Below are 27,211 nucleotides of genomic sequence, written 5' to 3'. Positions count from 1 at the left end.
AGTACCAGAGCACGAAGTGTGGCGGTAAGAAACAGTATGACATACTGACGCACTGTTCCTGCAGTCTCTGCAAGCAATTTTTTTGCTTGCATATAGATTAAGAACAAATAGGCTGCAGTTCTGCCCAAGCAGAACTGATCGTTTTGTGTGACTGTTTTTTTTTTGGGGTGGGGGATGTTGGTCACGGGTCCCGAGTCCCTGATATTGGGTGTACAGAAGTGTAGATTGCTGAGCAATGCACAGTGCAGGGCAGTCACATGACCTGTCATCAGTGGGGGCGGGGCTCCAGCTGTGCAGTAGTGTGAGCTACTATTGTCAACCACCTGTCACACTCCTTGTGGATACTGATGTAGAAGCTCCCAACTCCAAAGGGTCCTGTCAAGTCTGAGTAAATCTGTGTCAGAACCTGCCATGTATGTTTGTGTTTGGATCAAATTAAAATATTAAGGGCAAAAATTAATTCCATTTCGCCTCCATTTCATTTTTGACAGTTGAGTGTGAGGCGCAATGGAATCTCACAGAGATTATTGTTCTCTATGGAGAGACACTGGTGCCGTACATATGGCAATCGTTCAAAATTGCATGACAGAGCAGGGAGAGGGAAAAGTAGAACCTGTTCAACTTTCCTCCACCCGTCTGACATTTGCCTTATTAAATGATGTCTTTCCTCTGCTTAGATGTCAAAGAAGTAATAGAAGAGATACAAAAATGACACTCCTGTGTTTACGTCCTACTGACGTCTAATGGTCTGTTCATGAGGATAGCTCCCAGTGAAAGGTTAGCCTAATTCCTAATCCACTCCTTCTGCATAAATTAAGAAAAGCCTAAAATACCGAGACTCAGGGGAAAACAGAGCTTCCAAACTCTAGGAAATTTGCTCATGGCCTTTTGCAGGATAAGGAGAATCACAGCTCCCTCCTCCTGTCCTTCCTCATGGCCCAAAGAGACAGGCTCTTTTTGGTCAGCTACTTTTCATGAATACTGGGAGTTCCCAGCATTATACACAACAATGAAGGTCAGCAATCAATAGATCAGCACAGGAGCTGCCAGGAAGACACAGGGGAAGTCCATACAAAACCTAGAGTGTCCAAGTGGAAAATCATTCAACCCAGTGTAATTGTATTTGATTGGATTAAATTATCAACCAATGACAAACAAGAACCTGGTAGGAAGTATTAAATCTGTTTTCTGTTGATCTGATTGGAAGGTACAATCACAGCTCAGATACTTATAAACAGTTTTTGAAGTGGGCTGATAAATGGTGTTATACCGTCACTTCTACTGCCTTGGTGGAAAATCTATCAAATCCTACTCGCTTACATTTTCCTCCACTTTGACCACTGATTAGTAGTATGGGGAAATACAAAATGTAAAAACATAATGTGGATTAAACGGAATGCACATGTCGCTTCAAAAAGTACAAGAGTATAAAGGATATGTAAAAATTTAATTGAAAATAGTAACAAAATGAGAATAAAGATGGTGGTTTTGATAGTGAGAGCTAAAAAATAGGTCTTAAACAGGTGAAGATATGGATGTGAGGTTTATAAATATGGTGGAACGGAATAGGTGATGTATCTAAATTAGACTGATGGGATAAAAGTGGACAAGAATCATAAATGTAGATAGCTAAAATAGTTTGGTACAGAAAAGAAGAGGTATGAACAGCAAGTGTCATTTGGATAGTGTGATACATGAGGGGTGAGAAGGGAGTCTGGGGGAAAAGAGCATAGAGTGGAATTGTATGGGCACATTCACTGTGTAAATAGTGCTTGGGAAAGGTGATAAATATAATTAGTACGAACGATGTGACAACAGTGATGATTGGTATAATCTAAGGCTGTAAAGGAACTAGTGATGGTTGTGTGTAGACGAATAAGTTAGTATGAGAAAAACTTGGGAGGGCAGATAGGGGTAAATATGATGGAGAAATGGTGTGTGTCTGTGTGTGTGTTAATATGTATGAAGATATGATGATATGGATGGGAAAGCTGATAAAGTGTAGCTGGTGAAAATTTGTGAAGGAGATTGGTGTGAATTAAAGTGTACTAACAATATGGGGTATGTGTAATTTTGTGAAATAAAGGCTATAATGTGCAGGATTAGGATACAAGTAGATTCATGCAGATTATCTTTAGAAAATTGAAATTGGAGTGATGTGGCAAACAGGTAAATGAATAAGAATCAAAAACACAAATAAACAGTCAATTAAATATAGATATAGTGGGGGAAAAATAAACAATTTGAGAGATCAATGGGGCTTCCTTAATGGGTTACCTATGATACTTAAGCCTACTTGCACTGCATTTAACATTTATCCATTTTTCTGCAGCGCTCTAAATTGTTTCTCCTCTCACAATTAATATACAATCCAGCTATCCCCACAACCATACGAACCCAAAGCTCTGGCTCGAAATCACTACAGAAATCTGTCTACATGGCATCAAGACACCATGGCAATGAACAGCTAAGTATCTTGGAGCATAGTCTGGCTGCTCTAGCTTCAGGAAATGTAACTGAACCAATCCCAGCATGCTTTCTCCACTATTAGCTGGAGTCTACAGTTTGGCAACAGGAGTAGTTACAGTAAGAGAGTCTGTAAAATAAAGCTCCTCATCCCTATTTTCAAGAGGCGTATAATTTGTAAGTTGTTGCGTCTTGATCACTGGTAATTTGTAGGTTTTTATTGTTCTTACACAGAGATGTCAGAAAACCATGGTAGTGTCCTTCAACTTTGTTATATAACTCCTTAAGAACTGTTAATCATTCTACACCATGGTGCCTTTGAGTTCAGTAAGGTCTCGCCAAAGTTGCTTAAAATTTTGGTTGACATTGGCAAAAGAATCTGACAGATTGCTTTAGCCATTTGAAAGTTCTACAATTATGCATCTTTAGAAGCCTTTAGGCATCTACGTGTTTGCTGGCAGGTGAGGGGACCATTCATCAGTGCCATTGCGATCTTACAGGGGTGCCACAGGCATCAATAAGCAAGATGGGGGAGCGCCAAGCCTGAGAGGCGCTCCCCTCTACCTGCTATCCACCAGCTTTTGAGTCGGGGCAGCGGTACCATGCCCCCTATAACCTCCACCCTTTGCACTGAGTGTCCAGAATTACATTATTACGTCCAACATTTTTAGTGAGGCACGGCCCAGAGAGGAGCCTGAGCTTGAGCTTGAAATAATAAGACAGATGAAAAAGAGAAAACAGAAGAAAGATTGCCAAGTAAAATGTAAGTAAAGGAATGAAGGAGCAGCACTGGGATAAAAGGGGCAGTGTAATGAAAGGGAAACTGATGAAGGGGGGACAGTGTGATGAAGGGGCCTAAATACTTATATTATTTTGACCCAACTACTTAAAAAACGTGATTACTCGGGAATTATTTTGGCTTATGGGTGTCTTGAAAAAATTATGGAGAGTCTAAGGGTGCCTTGAACTGAGAGTTTGGGAACCACTGCATCAGGAGAAACTAATAACGTAAAGATTTCAGCACCAAGACTAATGGAGTTAGTGCATAAAAGAGGAATGACAAAAATTTTAAACACTAGTTCTATGTTGTTACTGGAGGGAGCATTTGATGAAGACTTGATATACTTGACTGTGCAATGAAAATAATTGTACCCATCCTTTGAGGCAGAAATCAAGGTTTGAAGTATACGCTATTGCAAATGTCGGGTGGTATATGTGTTAAGGAGGGTGGAAATATAGGGTTAGTGGTTTCCAGAATTCCTTTCCATCTGCGGCTCCATTATGTGTTGACTTGATGGCGACTGCATGTTTTCCACTGGGTAGAAAACTCCGCCTTTACACTTTGAAGTTACTGGATAGTAGTCAGTGACCCTCCGGCACCTCCGAACGTCTGGAGATGCGTGCCAGTGCAGACGAGAAAGCAATGTCAAGAAATTTCACTGGCTCCTGTAATCTTCCTTCATCCCTCACACCAGCCCGGTGGTTGTGGGGGATAGAAAAAGTTATGTGGTCTCCAGAGGTAACTTTCAACAACATAAATTGTAAAAACAAGTTATTTTATTTTCGACAACTATCTTCATTGTGAGACTGTTGAAACATATTGTAAATAAAAAAATTATTTCCATTTATACATGGCAGGAGACCGGCCAATCCAGCCATAGCTATAGGGGTATCCTGGGCCCTTTAGAAGGTTCCCAAGTCATACAGGCAAGGAAACTATTTGAAGACACAGTTGTATCTATATTACAAAATAAATAGAACGCAATACAACAATAAATAAATTAAAAACACTTAACACAATGGCCTGGCAAGTCACTAGAGACCCTTACCAAACAGTATCAGGGAGCTGCAAAACTTGTAGATAATCTGTTTTGAGGTCTTGCCTGTTTTTGTACCCTCTACTAACGTGACAGGACTCCTGTTCTAAGTCCCCTTACTCTAGCTTGCCAACTCCGAGTTACAGGATTTGCGAATCTACTGATGGAGTCAGCTCATCTTAATGAATAAATACAGTCTGGCATCCCAGTAACAAATTCCCTATTTTAAATTCTCTACTCCCCCATCATTCCCATGGTGGGCTATGGGTGGTATCTGCATTTTTGTGCCCTCTGTATTGGCTGCTGGTCTACAAGGGGCTGACCCTTCAGAATCAAACACACCCCTAAGACCCCTGCTGTTTTGGCTCCAGGCTGACTAGTTGCTCTTTGCCTGGGATAATGGAATCCCACTTAATAAGGGAGTGAAGCTAGGGCATGAACCTGTTTTTGCACTTTTTAAGTTAGCATGTAACCCCAATTATACACCAAAAACAGATTACAACCATAGCCTCTTACGCAATGATCAAAACAATATATACACAAGTTTGATCAGCATTTCCTTTGGAAGGGATCTAAATGATAAGTATTACATTCAAACTTCTTATTCTCTCTGACACATTGGCAAGTAAATGAAAGATAAAACAACTATCTTGATTTGTAAAGCTGGCCACACACATTGACATACTAAAGGCATGATTGGATTATCATGCAGCATGTTGGTAAATGTTGTCGAAGATGACAACTGTCTGGTTTTACTGACTACACATAAGCAGCCTGTACACCAAGTGGTTGGATTGTGTCCAATTTGGCTGGAGCTTTTTGACATTATAAAACTAATTTAGACTTGGTGGGATACAGATTACAGCAACTTAAAATCATTATTTCTCTTTGTCTTACATTTTAGAACATGTTCCGTCAGCAACAGAAGGTTTTTCAACAGGCCAGAATAGTTCAGAATCAGAGACTGAAAACAATCAAGCAACTATATGAACAGTTCTTGAAGGTATTTCACATTATGACTGTTTATTAAAGACATACATTTATACACATGAACAAATACTTAAATTAATCAATATGTATAGTTTGATTTGAAAGCAGAAGCAACAATTGCATATACTGATACTTAAGGCTATCAAAGCCTTTTAATACCAAATCTTAAGTACAATTTTGATTAGGGAGAGATTACATTTTTTTTCTTATTAAATAATGATCATTATAAATAGAGCAAGGCATGCTTTATTCACTTTAATATTTTACACCTGAAGTCATTATCTAAAATAATCCTCAGCTCTGCCAGTGAGAGTGTGTGAAAGATCTAGGGGTAAATGTATGACCCTCTGATTTCTGCAAGTTGCCGGAAATCGGGGACTTTGCAGGGAAAATTTAAAGCGGCAACGCAAGCCATCGCCGCTTTTAAATTTTCACTGCAAAGTCATAGATTTCCGAAGACTTGCAGAAATCGGAGGCTCATACATTTACCCCCTGGTCCTCTATTGTAGCTGCTGTATCAATGAAGGTATGAGACTTCCAGGCAGTCTCAGATCTCGGCTGTGTTATAGGTCTATTGTAATGTTTAAGATTATCATTAATGAGATTGTCATACTTGGCTCACTGGGCAGGTCTAGGGGAGGGAGGTGTTGTTTTGGTGCATACATGAATGTTTAAAATACTAAAAATAAATATTACAAACTAATGCACATGTATTTTCGTAATTTTATTCCATTTGTCCAATGGTCCAAATAGTTAATATGAATACATTCATGAGAAATCTGTCCGTTTTGTTTTCTCAAAACAACTCTGGCCTATCAGTTTTCTTTGGTCTATTTTGGCTTGTATCTTCTGCAGTAGCTTTGACTTCCTTCCTCATTAAAGTATTGGGTACGATAGCAGAATAGATGTAATTTACATTAAACTCTACACATCTCATAATTACTGCGCTGTAATGACGAACTTTAAAGCTTCTGTGGTGGTGACATAAAATGCTTGAAATTTGGAATTCACTGCTCTGTAAAGTATCTAAAGTGTCTGTCATGAATGGCAAATTTATAATCAGATGTTATGTGCAGAAAATTTAGGTGAATGTGAAAAAAATACAGTAGTCTACAAAAGAAAAGCTTAGGAGTTTGAATGTCAAAAAACCTGCTAGAAATGCCATCTATCAGCATATTTAAAGAATTACAGGCCACATTTACATAAATGAGTATACACATCATTTGTGGACCACATGGGCCTGATTCATTAATGAACGCAAAATGAACATAATGTACATTTTTAAAAAACACATACATTAGGTATACGCACGTCCGTATTCAACAAGGAGTGGATGTGAAGATACGTCTGTTGATGAATACAGGTCTAGGTGCGCTCTGCTCTGACAGAAAGCACTACAGGATACGGCCAATACATATGTGGAATATTAATAATATAGTTAATGACAAACATTAATTTTTTTTTACCCCCCCCCCCCCCCCATAATACATTAGGATGTTCTGAATGTTTACTGTACAGAATACATTTTTACAGTTGCTCCTGTTTGCAAAAAAATTCTACATGTATACACTGCTGTCATCACTAGTAATTGGCACTTACACCAGACCTATAGCTGGTGCAAGTGTTACGACTGAAAAAATACATACCTTAGAGATTCCCAAAGCTTGAATCGAACAATACTGTGTGCCCTGGAGCTCAGCACACCCTTACTGTACATGGGCTATGTGTGTGCATACTCCCATTCCCCTCCCCGTTCCACCTCTGAAATCATAGGCTGTAGTAAGGGTCCTTTATGCTCGACGATGAATTGGAATATGCGGCTTTGTATGGCATATAGTCCGGTTTTGGGCATGTGCAGAGTGTGCACACTATACACCATGTACATTCGTAATTGCCATTTACACTCCTAAATAAATCAAGCCCTATAGGTTTAAGTTAATTAAACCAGGAGTCATTTTTAATTATTAAAATCCCTACCTAGATGTAGGTACTTTCTAGTAGAATATCAAATATTGAAATTCCTCTGTTGCACACTTCATGTCCATGTGCTCTCCGCACACAGCCTTGAACCCTACTAATGCAGCATGTGCACACTGCAATCTTTCACACAATAGAGCTTTCCATGCTGAAAGCCATTTACACTACTGGTAGGCATAAGGTCAACCAGGTGACTCAATGCTGTAGACAGAGCTATATCCTGAGTGCATACTGCCTTGTAACTTGCAACAGAAGAATTAGAAATCAAATAATTGTTGTATATATACACACACACACACACACACTACACTAGACAGTGTATGTACCAAAGTAATGCTGCTATGTGGAGATTTCAACAATAAGTGACCCATAACATCTAATTAAACAACTTCACATAAGATGGTTGTAACTTTTAAAATGGGGGCATCTTGAGTTTATTAGGGTCTACTATTCAATTAAGTCTAGTCTTGTTGTCCGCATAATAGCAACTTTTTATTGTTTTCATAAATAGTGCTTATCTCTATTGGGTTAATTTACAAGCATGTTGTGAATGTGCAGTTACCTATAATCTCCCCACTCCATCCTCTTCTATCTCCATCTGCTCCACTCTTTCCTCTTCTTCCTATATCTTGATCTCTCCCCCACTCCATCACTCTTCTTCATCCTATATCCCCCCCACAGTAGTTCTCTTTTACATCCACTAGAGACAGACTTCTCTCTAAAGGAGCATTGCAGCATAATTACATCAGAGCTCTGTATAGTCCAGTAAAACAAAGATAGCCATATTACCTCAGTCCAATGTTTATTATACCAGTATATTGGCAGTTCCTAGTGCAAGCTAGACAATTAAAGAACATCTCCGGTTGCTGTAGGTTACTGCACATTGATGATTTGTTAGTAAATAATTGACACTCTTATTGTGTCCTGACTGTATTCGTTCAATTAATTATTTCTAGTTTTTCATCTAAATGAATTCGGACATCTCTGCAATTTACTTTTACAACCTGGTTACACTAGCAGTTCAGTACCAACAATGCAGCTGATATCCTGTAATGTTGAAGGAATCTGTCCCAAACTATTGCTTAAAATTATTAAAAGGATATACTTGAGCTATGTGTGAAGGTCCCATTACTATGGGACTTTTCACATTCAGTTGCACTCTTGAAATTTTCATTACAGATGCATCTTGTGTATGTATAAACTACAGTTTTGAGTACAAATCAGAATTAAGAATCAGCATAGCCTTGAGGGAACAAAAAAATACTGGGGGAGGGGCCAATTGGTTGTCAGCACTTACACAAAAAATTATATTTTTAAATTCTCACCCAGAGCATGCATGAATTAGAAAAGAGTCATGAAAACCTCTTAACCAATGCTCAAAATGAACTGAGGAAGGAAATGGCTATGCTACAAAAGAAAATATTGATGGACACTGTAAGTATAAATGTGTATCTAAATAAAACATTCCATTGTAATGTGACTCATTGATCAAAGTATTTTTGTCTCTAAGCTTTATTATGAAAATAGGAGATAAATATAAAAATATAGTGTAACTTATTTCATGCTTTATCTTCTGCCAGCAACAGCAAGAGATGGCAAGTGTTCGAAAGTCTCTTCAGTCAATGTTATTCTGATGGGTCCCTGAAGGAATAACTTGTACCTATGTGACATATAATTAAATTATTATCCATCAAAAATATAAAAGTTGCAGTTCAAGCTATAATTTTACAAAGTTAATTAGTTGAGTGTACTTTTTGAAATAGTGCAATGTTAAACAAAACACAACAGTAACTTTCCGTTGTAAAACAGTTTAGTATTATGTGTTGTATACAGTACATGCTGTAAAAAACCTCACCAATAAGTCAAATGATTGTGCAACGCAAACACAAACACACACACACACACACACACAAATAGTGAAAGCGAAGGAGGCACACAACTGTTTTTTGTTATCTTAATAAATAATCTTATTATATACAAAGACCAATTGTGTGCTTCTTCCCCATTCACTATGTCTCAGATATAGCTGGCTAGATATCTCCTGCATTGTAATATATACTGTTGTACTTGTGTATGCTGTTAAACAGTGAATTTTCAGAGCATGCAGTGAAATACATATTGAATATATTGAAGAGTTTTGAGGGGAAAAACATAAAAAAAGTTCACATAATGGAAGACCGTATTTACACTGCATGTTGTGTTTATGTATTTATTTCCTTCTTTAATAAATAATTAAGAATTAATACCAATAACAAGATGTTAGTATTTTTTACTAGCTTTCTTATGTGTGCAAAATTTTAAACAAACACAATTGCCCATATTAAGTAAAACATTTATTAAAACATAAAAACAATTAATGTCAATGAGTAAGTTTTTTTTCTGTGTTTTTTTTTTTTTTTTTTAGCGAAAATAAATTATTCAGCTCATCTGAGCATGCTAATAAGGGCAAATACCACATGGCTTTTTGTATTATAAAAAGATTAAATATTATTTTCTCAGTTTAATAATAATGTACAACTGTATTATAACTATTATTCAGAAAATGATGAATAACAACAAACAACGGGGGGGAAAAAAAAAAAAAAGGTAAGTTTGTCTGGTTTGTCTTACACCTCATTTATGAAAAGAAGTAACATTTGCAAAAGAAACTTTCAACAGCTTATCACCTCCTTGTTTATTATAGTCCTCCCCAAATAAATAGAAAGATTAAAATAAATTTCCTCTTATTGCAAAAATTATAAAATTTAGAACTGCTCACATGGAGGAGAAGAAACATAATTCAATTAATTGTCAAAAATTCAAATCAATTAACTGAATAAAAATAAAGGCCATGCATATTCACAACAAAAAACGGTTACGCATTTTTTTTTCTTTATATGGTGTAGTTTATGATTCTCTTTACCAACCACTAGGATTACTATATCAAGTAACAAAATTGAGTATGGGAGACACAAACAGATGGCATGTCCCAAATAATGCAATTCAAATAAAGCCACAACTCTAAATTAGCAAAGCTCCAGCATTTTGATAATGTATTTTGTCATTTGAAAATAGGATTGTTAAAGAAATTAAAATACATTGATTAAATCCTTTTTTTCCTCAGTACCATATGAATAGTATGGATTATTTGTCTCCCTCCCTGTTTCTTTTCCTCCATTTGTTTAAGTAATCAGTCACTATGATTTTGATTTTGAACCTGCTCAGTAGCTGGGCTAGAAGGGATTCTGAAGACAGATATTCGCAGATGTGTTGCTATTTGTAGACAAACACCTATGCAGTATCTCAACAACTCAAACAATGAGATAACCTACAAAAAAAGAAACAAAAAATATGAGTAAATCAATGCATGAATATTTTTAATAATAATTTACAAATTTTATTTTGAACAAGTTTTATAATGACCTGTGAATCACAAATTTGTAATATTCAATATCAATAAAATAAATGCAAAGCACAAATGTAGTAATAATTTAGTCCTTCTCTTTATATAATAAAGTAAAAAAAAACAAAAAACACATTAAAAAGAGCCATTAAACTTAAAGCTGCACTAAAGATTTTGCCAAACTGTCAAAAACATGCCCCTAACCAGAACCCCAACAGGCTGTTATAGGCAGCTGTTTTGCCCCAATGCTGTGACTAGGGGATGGAGCATGTAAGTAAAATCTTTTGTATGTAGGTGGTAGTGCAGCTTTAATATACAAGGTTACGTAACATGAAAAGCGCATCAGTGGCCATATTTTGATTTGTAAACTCACTAGCTACAGTGCAGACAAATGATTAGGACATTATATGCCTTGAATGCCCTGGGGAGCTTTTCAATTTCAGAACCTCATGCTCAATGTGTCTGTAAATAGGGTTTGATTATATTTATGTTTGCAAACACCTCGTGGATACCACCAATCCTACAGTGATTGGTTAGTGATTAGATTTATCTATATACTTGGCTCATTTTTTACATTTATTATTTCCCATATATTTCCTTGGCTGGACTTTTCAACCAAACAGGGCCAGTATATAAAATGTAAATATAATGCATAATAATTACTCAATGTGGAAGACTTAGCAATCCCTCAACCAGGTTCCACAGCAGAAAAGTCTGTTTCTGGTTCCTTGTAACCATAGTAAAGGGCCACTGCATTTTCAAGGATTAGGATGGAAATAAAATCAGTTTATTAATATTGCAGGACAATAGCCACAATGATCATAATGGCACCATCTTCCTACAGAATGAAAAGAACCTTGGAAGCGACATTAAGTTTCTACTTTGTTTTTTTTTCCTTCCCCATCCCACGGTCATATTCTGAACAGAGTTGGGGCTGGCTGATTTTTACCCTGGCCCTTCACCACATCAGGTAGGATCAAAAGGGGTTTGCATACTGCAGTGGTTCAGCTGGTTTTTTAACCTAAGGCTGCAGGTTATTTAAAAAAAAAAAAAAAAAATCTTCCTAGTATTAAGCTTATCCTTTTGAAAAAGGGATAGGTTTGAAAGTATGTAGGACCAAGGTGAATAGACTTCATTTAAGTACAAATATAACATATTCTTTAGCTCATTAATATAGGATTACTGATTCATATAAACATCCAATAGCAGAACCAATTGGCTTTACTTTTAGACAGGCCTCAAAGTTTTAGTAATACACAGAATTCTTTTCCCAAAATATTCGTCTCGATAGCTATAGTTTGGTGTTTGAATGTTTAGCAGCTTCCAAACCATCACAGAGTAAGCAATAATGATGTGTTAATGGGCAGCACGCCGTCACAGTGGTCAGCATTGCTGCTTCACAGCACTGGGATCATGGGTGCGTTTTCCACAACGATGCCATCTGTGTGCAGTTTGTATGTTCTTCCCGTGTTTGTGTGGGTTGCCCCTGGTTTTCTCCTGCATAGTCCAAAAACGTACTGGTAGGATAATTAGTCTCCAACAAAAGTGAACCCTAGTTTGTGAGTTTTGGGAATTTAGACTAAGCTCCAATGAGGCAGGGACTGATGTGAATGATTCCATAAATAGGGACTCCGCGTGCCCAAGACTGCTGCCTCACCCTCTGCAACAAAGCAGAGTGATTTATTCTCTACTGGGAGAAAGGCGCTATATGAATAAAGAAATTATGATTAAATAATTGTATACAAATTGAAAACTTTGTTTGAGCCCGTTACTTCTGTAAAAAATACTTACGAGTGCTAACCATAGTACAATATATTCATCAATGAAGCTATTGAAGTACTGATTGAGAAATAAAAGACCTGGTCCAATAAATGCTGTGTCATGAAGATAAATTTCACTTTTGGTCATATGAGCCAACTGAAAGAAAAAGGAAAGCATGACAGTTATTGAATGTAGATATTTTGTCGCTCATCTACAATTGAGCCAGCTTAAGTGGACTAAGAGTTGAACACTACATATCAACTTTTACAACCAGAAAGGTTTTGCTTTGTTTTTAAAAACGTCCATGTTAAACCAATGTTGCCCGATTCCGTGTTGGATCACTGAGCAATAACTAAAGAATAAGACAAAATGTGTTCTGTCAGGCCTTGGCACGAAAATGTTACCTCTAAAATCCATTCCGCTCTTGCCCGACATTGTTGGAATCAGAGCATGCCTTATTGCTCAGTGCTGCTATAACCTTGTAAATTATTAGCACATTCTTGCGGAGTCCTATCCATAAACTTGGTGGCTAACCAACAAAAATAAAAGTGAACATTTCCATGAATCAAAAAATGTTGCACAGCAAACAGACTGACCATCCAGAGTCTGCAAATTCAATTATATTGCATATAAATTGGTTGTCTTGTAAAGTGGGAGTTTTGATTCATATTACAAAATAAAACAAGAATAAGCAGACCAAACTTACAATATTTTGTTACAGTGCTTTATGTATAAAGGATAATTTAAAAAAATAAATAAATTCAGTGTTCAATATAAAAATATCACATGCAAACATTTTAAAGACAAATCAGGAACATCCTTCAGCTGCAGGTTCTTTATAAACATCACTTCCTTGCCTCATGGGTTCTTGGTGCCACTTTTCCCACTGGTTCTCATATAGATACAGATTTTAATGATATTATATAAGGACGTAATCCATAGTAATGGGCTTGTGTTGCACTGTTAATATCATATATAGGTGATATATAATGTGGTTTATGTAAGGGACGGAAGGAGAAACTCTCGCAGCCCAGTTTCCTTTCCCTCCAGTCCTCTAAATGACTCTACTACTGGGAGTGTTGGCTTTCCAACAGGCAAGGACACATTGTATTCCAGCTCTCCAGCAACCAGGCAAATGACACAACATGCTCTAAGGGCTTTTGACATTTATCTTGTGCGCCAGAGCACAAAGCCGAGGGTGAAGCAAGGAAGGGTTGAGGCCCTCTTCTTCCATTTAGTGAATAGCGGGAAATAAAACATACAGAGGGTAAGTTATTACATTCTTACTTGTCCTAATCATTAGGTTTATTAGGATATTGCTTTGCTACTTTGAAAGAATCGGATATATGGGCAAAGTAGTTAGGTCTTGAGACCACCATATAGTTAAGCTAGTCCCAAGGATAAGAATATTGTTATTGTGGTCTGCAAGTCCGCAGGCCATATGTAGCTATATGCTAAGAAAGGTAAAAGAAAGAGGTATAGTAGGTTCTTTTATAGGTATTGTTTCTGCTGAATCTGCAATAATCCCTCGAGGAGCAGTAAGGACAGACAGCTACAACGGAGGTGTTCCTGCCCCATAAAGGACAGTCCATGAAAGGAACACTGGGTCACATTAATGCAGTGCACACTAGAAGTGTGGGTAGATTTGTGGAACGGTGGAGAAATCAGAAGAGGAAGATTAGGGGTATATTTACTAAACTGTGGATTTGAAAAAGTGTAGATGTTGCCTATAGCAACCAAATTCTAGCTGTCATTTTGGAGAATGTACTAAACAAATTATTATTATCTTTAATTTATAAGGCGCCACAAAGGGTCATGATAACTAGAATCCGATTGGTTTCTATAGGCAACATCCTTACTTTTTCAAACCCACAGTTTAGTAAATATAACACTTAGGGGCATATTCAATTGTCGGCAGAAACGCAGAAAATCTCGCGCTCCGCGCACTATTACGGTTGTTACGGTAATAGTGCGCGTAAAAACTGTTATTACGTTATAACGGTAGTAGTTTTAACGCCGCGGAAAACGGCGAGAATTGAATATGCCCCTAAAAGTGTAAATATCACATCAAAAGTCCAACCAACCATCATTAACTGATTTTTCCAATGAAAGTACTGCTCACTGTAGCCTTCTTTATGGTTTAAATTAATCACGAGGGAACATTTGTACACTCCATTTATTACATATGACACTTGTCACAACTATATGAGAAAAGAGAACTTCACTGATCAGTTTAAAAAGGTTTTAGTCCCATGCACCTCTGAACATCTGACACTACAATATGCATGTACATAAACCATGGACATAATATAGTGTTAAACAGAAATACTTACCACAAGCTTGATGGTGATTTTGGCACTCACAAACCCAAATGTTAACGTGTAAAGACATGGATGGTTGTAGAATAAGTCAGTTGTTGACTTAATGTAAATCATTAATCCCAGTATAAGAACCAGTCCAATATGTAGGCCAGGAGAAAGTACACTAGTTCCCTGTAAAAAGGATAAAATGATATTTATTATATCATTCTTAGTATGATGCCTGGTTTGTTTTTTTTGAGAAATAGCGATTGTAAAATTTGTATTCATTTCAGACTGTAGGCCACCTGCTAAAACCAAAGTTACCAAGATAATTAATAAAGTAAGTCATCACAAATTCTCTCTTCTATGCAATATGTAGTAACAATGATCCTTTTTTACATTGTACTTCGCAATATAATGAATAAGCGGACTACATTGCATTTGATTATTTTGTTCTGGGATTGGGATTCTGTGTAGCTGTAATCCTCTAAAACTTTATTTTGGAGTAAGTTCTTGTCATAGAGAAGCAGTGCTATGGCAGGTTTATCAGAAGACAGAAGTTAATCTTAATTGGTATTGCTTGAGGGTATATAGTACACTGGCAGTCCCACATGTTTTTTATTCTTTAAAAACAAGTTAAATACTTTTTTCTTTTTACTGCATTAAAATTATTATTTTGTGATTTGACACATTTTCAGTCTCCGCTTCACAGATGACTTAACATCACTATTTTTTTTTAAACTCTAAATTAGTGGGTTTAATAAATGGAACTGCAGTTGTATTTAAAAGAGAAGAGTCTCTTTACATTTAATCTGTCATATGATATTGGTGTTAAGTACTGAGAAACAAGTGTCACATAGAGAAGGATGACTACTGTGAGGTGCGATGAACATATGTAGAAGGCTTTTCATTTCCCTCTGTCAGAATGGATCTTCAATATGGCAACACTAATGAAAATGTAAGAGATTAAGGTAAGAAGGAAAGGTATTAGAGTTGTAATAAAAATCCCTTTTTTTTTTAACAAATGCAATTTTGAATGAAATTCTGGGTATAGAAGCAAAATTAAGAAACATATATGATATTAAGGGTAGTAAGGAGAGGAAAGACATGGGGGGGTGTACATTGAGTCACGTTAAACAAGTGCTTCAGACAGTAGCAGAAATTATACAACAAAAACTGGTAGTGTAGTGATGCTTTTACAGAGAGGAGGATACCTGTGATGGGGCCAAAGGATTTTGTTGTCAATTACATTAAGTTTATGCAAAGAGTCAATATTTGCAGTGTTGATCCTTCTTTTTGAAGACCTCTGCAATTCACCCTGGCATACTGCCAATCAACTTCTGGGTCACATACTGACTGATGGCCGCCCATTCTTGCCTAATCAATGCTTGGAGCTTGTCAGCATTTGTGGGTTTTTGTTTTGTCTTCCGCCTCTTGAGGATTGACCACAAGTTCTCAAGGTCTGGGGAGTTTCCTGGCTATGAACCCAAAATTTTGATGTTTTGATCCCCTAGCTACTTAGTTATTACTTTTGCCTTATGACAAGGTGCCCCATCATGCTGGAAAAGGCATTGTTCGTCACAAAACTGTTCTTGGATGATTGAGAGAACTTGCTCATGGAGGATGTTTTGGTACCATTCTTTATTCATTGATGTATTCTTAGGCAAAATTGTGAGCGAGCCCACTCCCTTGGCTGAGAAGCAACCCCACACATGAATGGTCTCAGGATGTTTTACTGTTGGTATGACACAGGACTGAAGGTAGCGCTGACCTTTCCTTCTCCGGACAAGCGTTTTTCCAGATACCCCAAACAATCTGAAATTGAATTCATCAGAGAATATGACTTTACTCCAGTCCTCAGCAGTCCAATCCCTGTACCTTTTGCAGAGTATCAGTCTGTCCCTGATGTTTTACCTGGAGAGAAGTTGCTTCTTTGCTGGCCTTCTTGACACCAAACCATCCTCCAAAAGTATTCGTCTCACTGTATTTACACCTGCCTGCTGCCATTCCCGAGCAAGCTCTGCACTAGTGGGTGCCCTGATCCCACAGCTGAATCAACTGTAGGAGATGGTCCTGGCGCTTGCTGGACGTTCTTGGGCGCCCTGAAGCCTTCTTCACAACTAGTGAACCTCTCTCCTTGAAGTTCTTGATGATCCGATAAATGGTTGATTTAGGTGCAATCTTACTAGCAGCAATATCCTTGCCTGTGAAGCCCTTTTTGTGCAAAGCAATGATGACTGCACATTTCCTTGCAGGTAACCATGGTTAACAGAGGAAGAACAATCATTTCAAGCATCACCCTCCTTTTAAAGCTTCCAGTCTGTAATTCTAACTCAATCAGCATGACAGAGTGATCTCCAGCCTTGTCCTCATCAACACTCTCACCTGTGTTAATGAGAATCACTAACCTGATGTCAGCTGGTCCTTTTGTGGCAGGGCTGAAATGCAGTGGAAATGTTCTTTTGGGGATTCATTCAAAAGTTCATTGTCATGGCAAGGAGGGACTTTGAAATGAATTGCAGTTCATCTGATCACTCTTAAATGGCATTCTGGAGTATATGTAATTTGCAATCATAAAAACTGAGGCAGCAGACTTCGACTCAAATATTTTTTCACATTTTCAAAACTTTTGCCCATGACTGTGCATAAAAAACTGTATGTACTTTTTAACATGTTTGTGTGTATGTATATGTAAACATACTTGTTATATTACTGTGAATTTAAAATAATACTTTGTAATACAGGTAACATTGTGTCTTAACACATGCAAGATAAATAATGGGTAAAATTATACACCCAAGACCCAATTCACAAAAGTAGTGTTTTGTTTTTTAATCTGGCAATTTTTTTAATTTTTTTATGGCTTATTCACATAGAATAGCAGAGCAAATCATATCTTAATGAGGTTACATGTAAATGTATGCGACTTTGACAGAGAGCGTTGTGATGCTATGAGGAATCTTACAAAATCAAAGAGTTGCATCCAGCGATGTTACTAATCTCTGTTGAAGTTGTATTTATAAAAACAATACAATTTGTGTGCAACCTGATTTGCAATATTCTATTCTAGGGTCAATATACATATGGTTTATTGAGGAATTGCTTATAAACTACTGTGACAAAAATGCGGAACTAGTTGACCTCAAATTGACTGCTACGCATGTAGAGAAAGAAGATCTGTAAAGTGTATGCCGATTCATTGTAAACTGCTCATGTGACCTCTGTGAGGACAGAACCATTGTAAAAATGTATAAAATTCGCCTGCCTTCATTCAAGAGCTATGTCTGCCGAGAAATCATGGGTTAGCAGGTAGTATTAAAACTATGCTGTGCATTGTTACTATTTGCTGTAACTGAAATTGTAAACAGTAAACTTTTTTTGCTACAACATCTACCAGTTGGAATGGACAATATTGATTTTTTTTGAGAAAGGAATTCAACACTGTCAACATGGCAACTTTTAAAGTTCATGAGTCTCCCATCACAAAAAGATTGTACAAGTATGGCTTTTAAAGAAGGGTGGCCAAGAGAAAGTATCTTCCCTCAAATTGTTTAGCCTCAATGCACAATGCCATGTTTGACAAAAAACAAACAAAAAAAACAGCGTATCCCCAGAGCCTCTTATGGACCGTGAAGCAAATCAGGGGAGGGGCGATTATTCAGGTTATTTTTCAACCACAATACACTTCACAATAATGGAGGCCACTATAAACTTATTTTTATACCAGAGTATTACATAGAAGAAAAAGTGAGGCCATCTGTCTGCCAAATGAAACTTGGCTAAAATTAGATAATACAACAAGACAATCCTGAACACCTTAGCATATCTATAACTGAATGGCTGATAAAGAAAAAAAGAATCAACCAAGTCTCCATTCAGTGTCTCGACACACATGTAGAGGCATGCTGGAATAGAGACAGTGTAGCGCCAAGGTGAAGGAGGAGAGGTATAACCTGCAGCAAGGATCAGCAGGGTATGAGATTCAGTAGAATGTGTTTGAATTTGGAGGTGTATCTGGATGTGAAGTCTGATGTAATTGGTCGTAGGCAATTTTGTACATGCTACTTTTATTTAGTATATAGATACAAAATTGACAATTAGAAACATGTACATATGAAAGCACATAACATATATGGTACCAATCTACTTACTGCTACAGTAGATCCATTTTTGCCTACTCCACCACTGAGAATGACTCTAAAATAGTTACTGCAGGAATATATTGTTCCCGACACGATCCCCATGAGAGGAATAGTTTTCAGTGGTAGTCCAGTCATAGGAATCTTGGAATAAAAAATAAAATATGTGTAAATATATTGTTCAGCACATTTGCAGATGATTGTTGATTCAACATAAAATTTAGAATTTCTAGAAGTGATCATAAAAGACTTAAAATACATGCCTCTTACATTGGAACCCATTGTCAGAATATACTGGGCTGACCTTCAATGAGCTCTTGAACGCAAGTAAAAATGTGAATAATGCTTTTCGGGAATGTTTGCATTTGAAGTTGGCTTTTTAAATGGAAATGAAAAACACCAATGGGTATAAGGTCTAATTAACACATAGATTGTCTACCTTAGGTTCTCCAAATAGAAAAGAAACAAGAAAGCATGAAGTCCCATCAAAACAGATGTACTATGGATTTACATAGCTATTGAGCCCTAGATATAGTGAAGCAGACAGAATATTGCTCTATCAATAATACCTAAAGCATTTTGCATATATATATATATATATATATATATATATATATATATATATATATATATATATATATATATATATATATATATATATATATATATATATATATATATATATATCTCTTCTTCATTAATGACCTCCTCTATATTTAATGCTAGTGATATCAGCAAATTGCCCGCTATTGCTACATGTAGCCCTAACAGATGTGCGATGTCCAAGAAGGATCCCATTAAAGTTGATTGGATTATCATGGAATCCTATAAATGTGGTCGATAGAGGATTGCTTTTAGCTTTTGCATGTAGTCATCTGACTGTACTAACAGGCCACATATGTGCGTCTATATCCAAAATGGATACTACTGCAGCTTTAGCAACAGGATCAATCCATTTGTGCTCAGCAGGAGCCCTTCCTTTAATATCGCTGCTTGAAGAGAAGCAGGAGCTGCCATCTTCTGATCTCCACAAAGGTTGTAGAAATGAAGATGCTGGGTACAACAGAAACAACTATTAACAGAATGTATACCAAAAGCAGCACCTGAATGGACAACTTCAATACCTGTCCAGTCAAGAGCTGCTTCCAAGGTCATCTCCTCCCTTGATTATTTGGATTCTTAGATGGTAGATCCACCTTAACAGCGCCTGCAAGGCTAGATAATAGAGGCTTCTGTTACTTGAAGTAGTAATCGTAAAGTAAGTAACAGAGTCCCAGGGGAGTGACTACAACTGGAATTTTTCCCCAGAGGCAAGGCTTGCTTAGGAGTGAAACTTCATTTTCAGTTCTTCTCCAATATATATAAATCTGTATTTTTCTTATTTTTAAAGCATGCATCTTTCATCTATTAACAAGATAATTTACCTGAAAAACTCTGTCCAGTCTCAAGAAAAATTCCATTGGCAGCAGGAAGTAAAAAGAAACAAATGAATGCCTCAACTATACCCTAGTTTCGGAAACAATGCCTTAAAAGTGTGTGAATTCTGACAATACCAGCTTCTGAACTCATGGGGGTATATTTACTAAACTGTGAGTTTGAAAAGTAGAGATGTTGCCTATAGATTCTAACTTTCATTTTGTAGAATGTAGTAAATAAATGACAGATATAATTTTATTGGTTGCTATAGGCAACATTTCCACTTTTTCAAACCCGCAGTTTAGTAAATATACCCCATGGTTTCTACAATAGGGTGTGTGGGCTACCCTGAAGAGCATCAAACTTTCCAACTTTTTACCAAGGGGATTGAGCATACACAAACAACCAAAAATATTGTGAAACACTTTATAAATTATACGTCCAACTATGCATGCTAACACATCTACTCATTTCAAACATTAAAGGAATTTTATCAGGCAAACATAAAAGTACTCAATTTAATGAGTGGGCCAAATGTCTGATTTTAATACAGGGTCATTCTACATCAAAATCAAACACAATTTTAGAAAAAAACTCTACCTTACATTTCACAATTTCATTTAAATTTCGTATAATAAGTGCTGCCATGGATGTAAAGAACCCCCCCTCCCCCCCCCCCCAAAAAAAAATAATAAAAAAATCTTAGGCCGATATGTGCACTTGTTTTGAAGTTCTATGCCTTTAAAGCTGCAATTTTTAAACAAAAAACAACGCTTTCAACATTTATTTATTTTTTAATTCTAGAGAGTTGGGCAAGGTCTCATTTTAAACCTCTTTTTATGGACTTTCATATGATATATAACAGCAGTATGTTTCAATAACAATGAAACATTTTCAAAATCAAAATTTTGATTGCTTCAAAAAGACAATTTTTGAAAAACATCTAAAAAAACTGTACATTCTGTTGGTAATACATCCCCAAAGTTTTATTTTGGGATCATCTACTACAAGAGCTTTCACTTTGAGCAATTCATGAAAATTGTATTTTTTGAGGCACTACACATCTGAGAAATTCAACAAAACAATATTTTTTCCAGTTCACTTTATTAGAGGAATGCACATTCCTCTTTAGGTCTGTTTGGGGATGAGATTTTACAGACAGCGCCTGCTCTCACTTCTGCGCAAGCGTGTAAACTTCTATGAAAAGATACCCTACTTGAAAAGACATTTCAGTTGTGTTGAGTAGGCCCACCTTTTACACTTTCCTGGCCAACTACAAGTGGTCAGGTTAGGTTTGGGTGGACTTTAATTAGTGAAGAAAAGCCCCTTGGTCACTAATTTAAGCTCACCCAAACTTTCCCTGACCCATTTGTGTCACATTTGAAAAAGGAGTATTTAATTACAGTGGAGTATCAGACTGGGAGAATGTGTGCTGGGAGCAGGGAGGAATAGGAACTTGGAGAAGTGGTGCTGGGAGGGAGAGACTCAGCAGACTGGGAGCAACACTGTACTCACAAGAAGAAGCCTCAGTCACCCGGCCAAGCACAGAAGACCAGGCACAGCCCATGAGGCTGCAGCGGATATCCACGGGTCAGAGGAGCATGTGATGGGCAAACCCAATCAGAGTCTTATGGGAATGATTTCCCTGGCAGCCCAGTTCGATTCCGCTTTGTTGTTTAAATTAGTTTAAAGAAGTAAAGAAGAATAAAGATGGAAGAGAGAGTGACAGATACCATATGTTGCATTGTTTCAACCCATTTAAAAAGGCTACTCATACTTCTAATAAGAAAGGGTTGAGAATGGTTTCAAAATGGATGTGCATATTTTTTTTTTGAAATGCCAAAAATTGCAAAAGTTTGTGCCAGCTGCAGAAAACAACGTGGGACACTTCAAAAAGAGCAATAGGGTCATTGTTCAGTTTCTCAAGATAATGTAGTATCAGCTCCCACATGCTGACATCAGAGGTTATGCAACTGCCGTCTATGACAAGAAGTGGTGTCTCGCATTTATTCTGGAGAACAATGAAAACATTGATGGAGTGAAAGTGACATTTCTCCATCACCATCTTTTTCATACCCAATAAAGCCGGATGTTTTATAGATTACTATGGTAGATGTTCTGTGTAAGGTGAATCTGTTAACTCCAATAGGTGGACTGTACACCCTTTCTGACATGGAAATACTAAAAACAAATGAAGCCTTCATGCAATTCCAACCCATCAAGTAACACCATCCACCCAGCACGGCAGCACCAAATGATAAGCGATATGCAGTAAGCTTAATTTTAGGTCTTCCACATATTTTAAGTATCACAAATATGTTTTAAATATTTCAGTATTAACATACTGTGTCATTGTACATAATATACAAACAGATTGTTTAAGATGATAAATTAAATTCGAAGAACAGGCCTAGATTTTCATTATTTTAACAAACGGTCCAAAGTGAAAGCTCTTGTAGCAGATGATCCCAAAATAAAACTTTGTCGATTTAGTAACAACAGTATGAATTATTGAGATGTTTTTCAAAAATTTTAAAAAAAAATTGCTTTGAGAAAATCAATATTTTGAAAATGTTAGTTTTAATTTTTTTTAAACATACTGCTGTCTTATATATCATATGAAAGCCCATTAAATGAGGTTTCAAATGAGACTTTGCCCAACTCTCTAGCTCAATTAGGTGAACTACAAATGCAATTTAAAAAAAACACCAAAAAAAAAACACGTTAAAAGCAAATTTTTCGTTAAAAAATTGCAGCTTTAAAAAGGGATACAACTTCAAAACCAGTATAAATATCAGCCTAAAATTTGCCTTGTTTTCTTTATACCCATGAAAGCATTTATTATACTAAATTTCATTACAATCTGAAACCCTATGTTGATTTGATGTGGAATGACCCTACACCAATAAATAATGTTCTCTTTTGGACTCCATGGAATTGCCTATAGAGGCAGATGTAGGTTAAAGCTTTCAGTTATGCTCTGGTTCAGCATAGACTGCTTACAGTGCAAGGAAGTCCCTCCACCAATCACCAGCCAGTCCTCTCCTTCCCATGCTTACTTACCAGTATCAGGAATACGGAGGTGAAAACATGCTTGCAGTTGGCAAATACATTCCCTTTCATGCAAAGGAGGGGAGAGGAGTTTTTAATGCAGGAAGACCTGCCTTAAAAACTATTTCAATGGAGCGGCAGAATGCTGATGAGGTTGCTGACAGGCAAAGCATGAAAGAGGAAATATGCACATATTCCTGGGGGGTGGGGGGGGGGGGAAGAAGTGAGCGATATACATTGCACACACACACACACACACACACACACACACACACACACACACTTCCATTGTGATCTAAAGGCACATTAAAATGCCATCAACTAGTCCTAACACTACAATAGCGGATTTTCATTTTATGACTCAACCCCTTTAACTGGGTCCCAGAACACATGTAGCATATAGATCTTGGATGGAGTGACAGGATTTCAACATATTACCTCATAGTCCCATACAGTTGTTCCGCAAAATGCTGACAGCAAAAAGACCATGGTTACAGAAAGCTGAAGTTCTGTTACGTCAATCCTTTACAAAAGAAAACAATATTAGATTATAACAAATATATAAAAATAAATGTATAATAGCATGCAGACATGGTCAAGAGGTTCAGTTGTTGTTTAGACCAAAAACCAGGATGGGGAGAAAATGTGTCCAAGAGACTTTGACCGTGGAATGATGGTTGATCTCAATCAGCTGATCAGGGAATTTTCATGCAGTCTCTAGAATTTACAGAGAATGGTGTGCAAAACAAAAACATCCAGTGAGCAGCAGTTCTGAGGTTAGAGAAGAATGGCCAGACTGGTGTTTGTGTGGGTTTCCTTCAGGTGCTCCGGTTTCCTCCCACATTCCAAAAACAAACTAGTAGGTTAATTGGCTGCCATTAAATTGACCCTAGTCTCTGTCGGTCTGTGTGTGTATCTTAGGGAATTTAGACTAAGCTCCAATGGAGCATGGACTGATGTGTGCAAGTTCTCTGTACAGCGCTGTGGAATTAGTGGCGCTATATAAATATCTGATGACGATGATGGCTGGTTCAAGCAGACAGGAAAGCAACAGTAACTCAAATAACCATGCGCTACAACAGTGGTATGCAGTATGTGTCTATGAACACGTAGCACTCCCAGCAGTGGACTTAAAGATCAGAAAAATGTCACCTGGTCTGACAAATCTTGCTCCGCATCTGTACATGGCGAGTGCAGAGGATTAATTTTACATATATACATACTAACAAACAGTCATACTTGCCAAAATTGTAAATTCGGTTTCCGGGAGGTCTGGGGAGCATGTGGGAGTTTGGGGACAGGGCTTGGAAAATTGTGCCATTTGGCCCCGCCCCCTAAGCTGTCATTACTAGTTTGGCCTATACCAGAAAGGGAGCCCCCGCCCCCTTCATTCAACTTCCTGAACAGGCCGGGATCCGGGAGGTTGCCCTGCTCTCCAGGGAGGACTCCCAGAAATTCACGAGTCTCCCGGACATTCCGGGAGAGTTGCCAACTATACCATTACTGGCATATAGCCCTGGCTCCTCAAATGTTGCTGAAGAGTTATATAAATGTGTGTTGAGAATACCAGAGAGAGAAAAAAGCAGCATATACAGTAGCTATAAAAAAGGTATTGACCACCCTTTAACATTTTCACATTTCGCTGTGTTAAAACATGGAACCATGAAGAATTTATTTGAAAATGTATCCCACTAATCGACACAAAGTCTTCAATAATGTGCCAAAAATGAATCAATTAATTGTAAAAAAATACTGAAAACAGTGATTGCATTAGTATTTACCCCGATACTAGATTTCCTCTGAAGAAACCAACTTTCTTTACAAGTCACATTCATAGTTTATTTGAGTCTACCTGTGTGCAGTTAAGGCGTGTCACATGATTAAAGCAGGTCTGGTCACCCTGTGGCTCTCCAGGTGGTAAATGTATCAAGCTTAGGGTTTGAAAAGTGGAGATGTTGCCTATAGCAGCCAATCAGATTCTAGCTATCATTTTGTAGAATGTACTAAGTAAATGATAGCTAGAATCTGATGGGTTTTTCAAACCCATCAGAAAACTCTCAGCTTGATACCCAGGTGTTGTGAAACTATATGTACCAGCATGCCCTGCAGCTATTAGCTGGCTACTGGCATAGTATGCAAAGTATTTTAGTTTCACAACACCTTGAGAGCCACAGGTTGGCCAGGCCTAGATTACAGCATAGATATACCTGTCTGTGACCTCCCCCGTGGAGTTAGTGCAGGAAAAACTACAAACTAAAGACAAAAGAACATTCCAAGCAGATCAGGGACAAGGTCATTGAGATGTACCATTCAGGCATTGGATATACTCCGATCTACAGTTATGTTCATCATACAAAAATGAAGATATGGAACAGGCCGTCCTCCAAAACGGAGTGTCTGGGCGAGAAGATCTGTAGTAAGGGAGGCCAACAAGAGGTCAATATTAACTTTAAGGGATCTACAGTATTCCATGACAGAGATGGGAGTAAGTGTGCATGGGACAACAGTAGCACACATGCTTCATATATCTAGGCTGTATGGGAGGGTGGCAAGAGAAAGACCTTGTTGAAACAAACACACATCACAACCCAGCTACAGTTTGCCAAAGACGTGAGGAAACATTCTATGGTCCGATGAGACCAAAATTTAACTTTTCAGCCTCTGAGCGCTATGCTTAGCACCAACCTAACGCTGCACATTACATTGAAAACACTATCGGTACAGTGAAGAATAGTGGTAGCATCATCATGTTATCAGGATGCTTCTCTGCAGCAGGGATTGGAAAGCTCAAAAATAGAGGGGAAAATGGACAAAGCAAAGCACAGAGAAATAGTGGAGGAAAACCTGCTGAAGTCTACAAGAACTCTTGGACTTGGAAGATTTATCTTCCAACATGACAATGACCCAAAGCATACAGGAAAAGCCACAATGGAGTGGCTTACCACCAAAAAGGTTAATGTCCAGAAATGGCAAATGGAAATGAGTCAAAGTCCAGATCACAATCCAATTGAGCACCTGTGGCACCATTTAAAAAATGCTGTTCATCAACGATCACCATCGAACCTGTTGGAGCTTGAGCAATTTTGCAAAGAAATATGGGCTAAAATGCCAGTGTCTAGAAGAGCAAAATAGATTAAACCTATAATTACTACCAAAAAAGGTTCTACCAAGTATTACCTCTAGGGGTTGGGAGGGGGGGGCTACTTTTTAAGTTTTGTGTTAAAAACGACAAATTAATTTTAATTATTATTTTAATTAATTTGGACAAAATGGTTGTATTACATTTTTTTGCCACATTATCGAATACTTTGAGTTGACAAGTGGAGAAAAATTTCAAAAGAAGTCTATTAAGGTTCCATGTTGTAACACGGCTAAATGTGAAAAAGTCACAGACATAACGCAGGGGTACATGGTCACAGCAAACTCATACCTGTGAGTCAATGGATCAATTTAAGCCACGGGCAAAGTGTTTTTATTTTTTGTTTGTTTGTTTTTTAATTATGTGGGGTAATTATATGCTGTTAACAGTTATGAATTATGCTATGTTACCTGACAGCATACATCACCACAAAATTTGACACATATAACAAATTATTCATTATAAAATTCCTGGCCTTTAAACTTCTGGTAAAAAAAATTCCAGGCCTAATATAGTTATATTATCAAAATATTGAACTGACATAAGCACTATGGGCCTGATGTAGAGTTGGGTGCAACTTACACTGAAATCATAAGTGTAAATTGCATCCCGTAATTTACACAGTATTCCAAGTAGCACTAATGTTTAGATCCTTGAGACTCAGAATACTATGCAAATTGCGCATGATAAGCTTAAGTGTATCAGTCAAAGTGGCCCTTGTAAGGCAGATTACTTAATAAATTAATGTTAAAAAAAAAATAATAAAAAAAAAA

At 37.3% G+C, this 27,211-nt stretch overlaps 2 protein-coding genes across 5 annotated transcripts in view; one reads left to right on the top strand and one right to left on the bottom strand.

The window, feature by feature from the left end:
* The window catches only part of SYCP3 (synaptonemal complex protein 3), a 746,653-nt gene extending 737,163 nt beyond the window's left edge, over positions 1–9,490 (top strand). For 2 of the 3 annotated variants that reach the window (XM_075209286.1, XM_075209285.1), the window contains exons 7-9: positions 5,188–5,286; positions 8,580–8,684; positions 8,831–9,490. In XM_075209286.1, coding sequence (XP_075065387.1) covers positions 5,188–5,286; positions 8,580–8,684; positions 8,831–8,884 — 258 coding nt within the window. In that variant the 3' untranslated portion in view covers positions 8,885–9,490. The remainder of the gene's footprint in view (positions 1–5,187; positions 5,287–8,579; positions 8,685–8,830) is intronic. The other variant, XM_075209288.1, reaches the window with a different exon arrangement.
* CHPT1 (choline phosphotransferase 1) overlaps positions 5,981–27,211 on the bottom strand; it is a 37,841-nt gene continuing 16,610 nt past the window's right edge. Inside the window, exons 4-9 of one of the 2 annotated variants that reach the window (XM_075209283.1) lie at positions 23,738–23,822; positions 18,845–18,976; positions 14,727–14,885; positions 12,424–12,549; positions 10,447–10,557; positions 5,981–8,910 (exon numbers count right to left, since the gene is read on the bottom strand). In XM_075209283.1, the coding sequence (XP_075065384.1) occupies positions 8,866–8,910; positions 10,447–10,557; positions 12,424–12,549; positions 14,727–14,885; positions 18,845–18,976; positions 23,738–23,822 (658 nt within the window). In that variant the 3' untranslated portion in view covers positions 5,981–8,865. Of the gene's footprint in view, positions 8,911–10,446; positions 10,558–10,970; positions 11,383–12,423; positions 12,550–14,726; positions 14,886–18,844; positions 18,977–23,737; positions 23,823–27,211 lie in introns of those variants that run through there. The other variant, XM_075209284.1, reaches the window with a different exon arrangement.

Source organism: Mixophyes fleayi, chromosome 4 (genome assembly GCF_038048845.1).
Source record: "Mixophyes fleayi isolate aMixFle1 chromosome 4, aMixFle1.hap1, whole genome shotgun sequence".
NCBI lineage: Eukaryota > Metazoa > Chordata > Amphibia > Anura > Limnodynastidae > Mixophyes > Mixophyes fleayi.
This window is presented reverse-complemented; position numbering and strand designations above follow the sequence as displayed.